Genomic DNA, 6,697 nt, shown 5'->3' with positions numbered 1-6,697 from the left:
CAGATTTGATGGAACACAGCAAGGAGGTTGATCCTAAGATCTTGGAGTACTAACACAAATCTTCTACGGCTCCTCGCGTGCACAAATACTTTTGTCTATTCATGTCATCTCAGACAGACCCAATGATGTTGAGATCAGGTCTCTGTGAGTGCCTTATCAGAAATTCCAGAACTCTTTGATGAAGATAATTCTTAATGACATTGGCTGTATGTTTGGGTTGTCCTGCTGCAGAATAATTTTGGAGTCAATCACATGCCTTCCTGATGATATTGCAAAATAGATAAGTATCTGCTTGTGTTTTTCGGCATCCAGGAAAACATTAATCCTCACCAAATCCCCAATTCCATTTGCAGAGATGAAGCTCCAAAATAACAAGAACTCCACACAATACCTCACTGTTGCCTACAGTTACCCATTATTTGCTCTTGCAAGCAAACTTTTTTTCACAGCCAAATATTTCACATTTTGACTCATCGGTCAAGTGCACCTCCTGATATTTTTCTGCACCTCAGTTCCCAGATCTCGTCACGGATAGTTGAGTCACTTGATCTTGTTAACATATGGAAAATATATCCTAATGTTCGTATTTCTCCCATTAGTACCACTTATTTCATGAAGACCATTTTTTCTCAGAATTCTAAGAACAGTAGCTGGGTTCTTCTGGTAGCTACCAGTTCAGAGCTGACGATACTGCTGAATCTCTTCCAATTTTGAAGGTAAGCATGGTGTGTCTTTCATCTGATGCACTAAGTTTCCTAGGATGAACCACTGCCTCCATGGACCTCAACATTGCCCATTTCTTGGTGCTTCTTTAAAAAAGCTTGCACATCTTGAAACCTCACTTTGTATTGCAATCTTTGCCTAAGAGAGACCTTACTAATGCCATATAACTTCCTTGTGGTTTGTTGCTGTGCTCAGTCTTGCCGTGCTTTATGAACTATAGCACAAAACTGTCTTCTACAAACTTAACATTGTAGATTAGTTTTGTTGTTCTTTTGGGTGTTCATCACCCTGATTTAATCCTCCTATACAACTCTTTCAGTTAATGACTGTGTTTCAACCTACCAATCGAAATTCTTATAATTAACTGTTAATGATCTTGTAAATTAGTAATAGTTACCACTGCTTTAAAATAAAAATGGATTGCATTCAGATTGCAAATGGATGACAAGTTTTCTAGAGGAAACTCTGACAATTTTTTATACACTTGTATGAACCCGGACTCAGAGTGATGAGCAAATCTGCTGCATCACTATGATGCAAATCTGAAATTCAATTCAAATTCAATAAAATCCAGCAAAATTGAGGTTGGATGTGATTTAGCTGAAAACCACAAATGTTTGAATATTCTAAATCATTTTGATGTGTTTAAAATTTATTCACTGAGTCATCTCTAATTTAATAGATTGAGCTTACCCTTTAAAGGATTTGTTGGAGATTTAACCCCTTAAACCCCCGAGGGTGGTTTGCACGTTAATGAACAGGCCAATTTTTACAATTCTGACCACTGTCACTTTATGAGGTAATCACTCTGGAACGCTTCAACCGATCCCCCTGATTCTGAGATTGTTTTTTCGTGACATATTGTACTTCATGATTTTGGTAAAATTTCTTCGATACCACATGCGTTTATTTGTGAAAACAATGGAAATTTGGCAAAAATTTTGAAAATTTTGCAATTTTTAAAATTTGAATTTTTATGCCCTTAAATCAGAGAGATATGTCACACAAATTACTTAATAAATAACATTTCCAACATGTGTACTTTACATCAGCACAATTTTTGAACCAAAATTTTTCTTTGTTAGGGAGCTATAAGGGTTAAAATTGACCAGCGATTTCTAATTTTTCCATCAAAATTTACAAAACCATTTTTTTAGGGACCACATCACATTTGAAGTCACTTTCAGAGGTCTTTATGACAGAAAATACCCAAAAGTGACACCATTCTAAAAACTGCACCCCTCAAGGTGCTCAAAACCACATTTAATAACTTCATTAACCCTTCAGGTGCTTCACAGGAATTTTTTGACTGTGGAAGAAAAAAATGAACATTTAACTTTTTTCACAAAAATGTCACTTTAGACCCAATTTTTTTTATTTTCACAGGGGTAACAAGAAAAAATGGACCCCGAAATTTGTTGTGCAATTTCCCCTGGGCACGCAGATACCCCATATGTGGGGTAAAACCACTGTTTGGGCGCACGGCAGGGCTCGGAAGGGAAGGAGCGCCATTTGACTTTTTGATTGTAAAATTTGCTTGAATATTTAGCGGACGCCATGTTGCGTTTGGAGAGCCCCTGATGTGCCTAAACATTGGAGCTCCCCCACAAGTGACCCCATTTTGGAAACTATACCCCTCAAGGATTTTATTAAGGGGTATAGTGAACATCTTGAACCCAGAGGTACGACACAGAATTTGATAACATTAGGTCATCATATTGAATAAGTTGTCATTAGTCTTGAGCGCAAGTGCTCGCTACTTGAGTTAGCATCGGGTACTCAGGTATGCACCATGTACTGCGCGTTCTCGAGTGACATGCTCGAGTCCCTGCCCCGCAAGTTTCACGGTTATTAGACACCCAAAAAAAAACATGCGGAGATCGCTCTTGCATGGCAGGCAATCCCCGCAAAGTTTTTTTGGCCGCGAAGCATATGGGGCGGAGACTCGAGCATGTCACTCAAATACCCACGATACTCAATGCATACCAGAGCACCCAATGCAAACTCAAGTAGCGAGCACTTGCGCTAAGCACTAGTCGCAATATCGTCATCTTTTTTTCTTACTTTTGAAAAAAATCCCAACCCCATCACAACCCTAACCCCAAACCCAGCCCTAACCCTAGCCCTAACCCTAGCTCAACCCTAACCCGAGAGTTTACTTTTTACGCCGTTCCTCGTGCGGTATAAGTGATTAGACGACCTTATTCTTCGGGTTGGTGAGACTACAGCGATACCAGAATCATATGGGGTTTTTATGACTGACAGCTGTCACACACTAAAAGATGCATTTTTTGCAAAATCTAGTTTTTGCATCGCCATATTTTGAGAGCTATAATTTTTCCAGATTTTGGCAGACAGTCATGTGATGGCTTGTTTTTTGCGGGATGAGTTGACGTTGTTATTGGTGCCATTTTCAGATCGCTTTCTATTCCGATTTTTGGGAGGCAGAATAAACAAAAACCAGTACGTTTACAGCGGTACCACATTTATATTGTTTTTCTATGTTTTGCACTTTTACATAATAAAATTTTATAGAAAAAATTATTTTTTAGCATAGCTTTATTCTGAGAGCTATAACTTTTTTATTTTTCAGCTGATGGAGCTGTATGGCAGCTTGTTTTTTGTGGGACAAGATGACGTTTTCAGCGGTACCATTTTTATTTATATTCGTCTTTTTGATCGCGTGTTATTCCATTTTTTGTTTGGCGGTATGGTGATAAAGCATTGTTTTTTGCTTCGTTTTTTTTTTTTTTTACCGTGTTCACTGAAGGGGTTAAATAGTGGGACAGTTTTATAGGTCAGGTCGTTTCAGATGCGGCGATACCAAATATGTGTACTTTTATTGTTTTTTTTTTTGTTATTTTTATAATAATATTTATTGATGGGTACATTATATTTTTATTTTTGGTGGATTATTTTTTTTATTTTTTTTTTAATATTTTTACAATTTTTTTTTTTTTCACTTTCTGACAGATTTTATACTTTTTTACTTTGTCCCACTATGGGACTTTCACTTTTTTTTCTCTGATCGCCTGCATGGAACAGGAATGCAGCACCATCCCTGTGCCATGCAAGCTGTCAGCGCTGGACAGGGAGAAGATAGTTTGGAGATGCACTGCGCATGTCCAAAAAATATTCCTGCTGTCTGGTGACCCGGATGTTGTCATGACGACATCAGGTCATCATGGCAACATCCTGCAAGCCACGGCAGACAGCGCTGGAGGCCGGAAGAGGAGGTGAGTATCTGCGATCACCTCCCCTTGCTGCGATCGACTGCGATCAACTTCGATCACAGCATTGCGGGGGTTAATGTGCCAGGAGCAGTGCGGGACCGCTGACTGCACATAGCCCTGGGTGTCAGCTGTGACAGTCAGCTGACACCCGGCGGCGATCGCGCCCGCACAGCCTGTGTGCGCGCGCGATCGCGATGACGTACTAATACGGGTCTGGCTCTTAAGTCCCAGGGCATAGACGTATATTAGTACGTCTAATGTTGTTAAGGGGTTAAAAGAAGGCTCCCCTCTTTTTACCAGAAACATCACCACTCTTGCACATGTGTTCTGCCCTTTATTGCAGATAATTCTTATTCAAGACACTGAGACTGAAATGCAATAACAGATATATCCAATAAAAATAAGAGGGACAAGCTTTTTATGAAAAAAGTAAAGCCTTGCATAATGTTTATCTATCACATTATGACTTGTGAGTGGTGAAGTGGGTCCTTAATGAACTCATAGGCATTGAATGTATTTTTCTATGAAAAGTATGTTCCATACCACACAGATCTGTAAAATGTAGCAGGAATGCTAATAGTTACTTATATGATTTCATGTACTCCATTAGACTAAATTTTAGCCATTGCTTGTGATTATTGGTTTTCTTTATTTCAGCTTTTTCCAGTGCAATGAAAATACTTTCTGTAAACAGGAGCATTGTAAATGAATTCATCCTAGTGGGATTTTCCATCTCATCGTACTACATTCCATTAATCTATTTTCTATTTTTAATGTCTTATTTAATCACCATGATGGGAAATGTTTTCATTCTTGTATTCTATTTCAGCTATGAGAGTCTTCAAAAACCAATGTATTTCTTTATCTGTAACTTAGCCATTTTAGACATCATGTTCATTAACGCTATTGTGCCAATTCTCTTAAAGGGGGTTATTAATGAAACAAATCAGTTATCAGTGGCTGGCTGTCTAACACAGAGTTACTTGTACTTTTTGGTGGGGACAACTCAGTTCTTCTTGCTTGATGCTATGTGTTTTGACCGATATTTAGCTATATGTCATCCACTGCGTTATCCAGCTATAATGCATAGAAAAACATGTGCTTGGCTTGTTACAGGAGCATGGATAGGCTCTTTTGTATCCAACCTTATTCCTACAATTTTCATAATGAAACTTTCATACTGCTTCGAGGAGATAAATCATTTCTTCTGTGATGTAGGGCCACTTCTACGCAATGCATGCACTGATACCACCTTTCTTCAACGTTTGGTGTTCTTTAGCTCTTGTACATTACTTTTTTCTCTTTTTGTTGCAACAATATCATATTCTTTTATTGTGCTAGCCATTTTAAAAATTAATTCAGTACAAGGACGGAAGCGAGCATTTTCTACCTGTTCTTCACATGCACTGGTTGTTACTATTTTCTTTGGGAGCTGCATTTTCATGTATGTAAAGCCTAATCAACATAGGGGTTCAGATGAGTATGATAAAAAAGTGGCTATTCTCAACACGGTGGTGGTTCCTTTAATTAATCCTTATATTTATACTTTGAGAAACAAGATAGTAAGGAATATAATCAAAGCAAGGTGGAAACAGATAACACATTTTGTTTAGTTTTAAAGCTAGCTCTTCATATTAGAGTTGAGCAAAAATATTTATAGGACCCTGGTCAAAAGGCACCGTCTATAGTCAATGATCGCCTGCCCTGAGCCCAGAGAACCTCCTCCTAACTTCCAGTATCTCTAATGCCTTGTCTTATCTGCCAGCACAGAGCGACATCATTGCTGCAGTGTGATGTTTGCAAGTCTTTCTAGGCCTACTGATCAGAAGAGACACCAGGGATACTTGTTAGCTTGCACCTCGAGATTTAAAGGGCTCGGTCTAGTGGCCACATGCTACTACCAAGACTGCTGGTTCATAGTCATTCAAATATTTTTGCTCAACTCTATCCCATACACTTGTCATAATTTTGACTTGATCAGCTAAAAATCTAACATGTTTAGAAGCCTCAAGACTCACAGTGAGGATGTGGTTTTATTTTAATCATATGATCCTTATTTTCTGCAGGAAAAAGGCCACAATCAGATGATTCATGTACTGACTCACTCTACTTACCTTATGATGGTCTCTTGGAGGCCAAGCAAGCATTTGGCTGACAGTTATCTAAAGTATATCTAATGTATTCTTTCAAACTTATGCATCATTTTTATTTTCATTACAGGGGTATTCCAGTCTAAGAAGAAAAGTGTGCAATCACTCTAAGTGACTGCAGACTGCCAAATCATGACACTGTGTGCTGTGCACAATGTCACGATTCCCTTGTATTTCCAGCTTGGGAGGGTGGCCATATGAGCACGTGTATGAGTTTAGCATACTTGTGGTCACGTGCTAAATAGTCTCTCCTTTGCTAAGAAATTGAGAAGTGGAGGAGTATTTTCTACTTGAAAACATATTGCATTTGGTCCCCGAAACACTTTGTATATTGAGAGTGCACGTTTTGTATTCATTTAATCAAGCATATCATCATTTTTCTGGATACTATTATACTTCATCTGGGAGCAATTTGCGGCTCCTCTGAAATACAGTTTCACTCTGCGGACCTTTCAGGACAAGCATTTCTTTTATCTTGTGCAGCATCTCAAAGTAAATGGGCCTGGACATTTGCTGCATTTGTCCCACTTTTATGTTTCAATAGTGTTGTGCCTTCATTAGTACACAACACACTAAGGGGAGCCTTCACCA

At 38.6% G+C, this 6,697-nt stretch overlaps 1 protein-coding gene across 1 annotated transcript; it reads left to right on the top strand.

Annotated features, from left to right (window-relative positions):
* Positions 1-4,747: 4,747 nt before the first annotated feature.
* LOC141259558 (olfactory receptor 6M1-like) lies at positions 4,748-5,569 on the top strand. Its single transcript, XM_073675783.1, has one exon. The coding sequence runs from the start codon at positions 4,748-4,750 to the stop codon at positions 5,567-5,569; it is 822 nt and encodes a 273-aa protein (XP_073531884.1).
* The last annotated feature ends 1,128 nt before the right edge of the window (positions 5,570-6,697 follow it).

Source organism: Phyllobates terribilis, unplaced genomic scaffold (genome assembly GCF_046119375.1).
Source record: "Phyllobates terribilis strain yellow unplaced genomic scaffold, ASM4611937v1 Scaffold_1__5_contigs__length_1240528914, whole genome shotgun sequence".
Lineage (NCBI taxonomy): Eukaryota > Metazoa > Chordata > Amphibia > Anura > Dendrobatidae > Phyllobates > Phyllobates terribilis.
This window is presented reverse-complemented; position numbering and strand designations above follow the sequence as displayed.

Bases quoted from the DNA above. Each gene is read 5' to 3' on its own strand.
- LOC141259558 (XM_073675783.1), top strand. From the start codon at position 4,748: ATGATGGGAAATGTTTTCATTCTTGTATTCTATTTCAGCTATGAGAGT.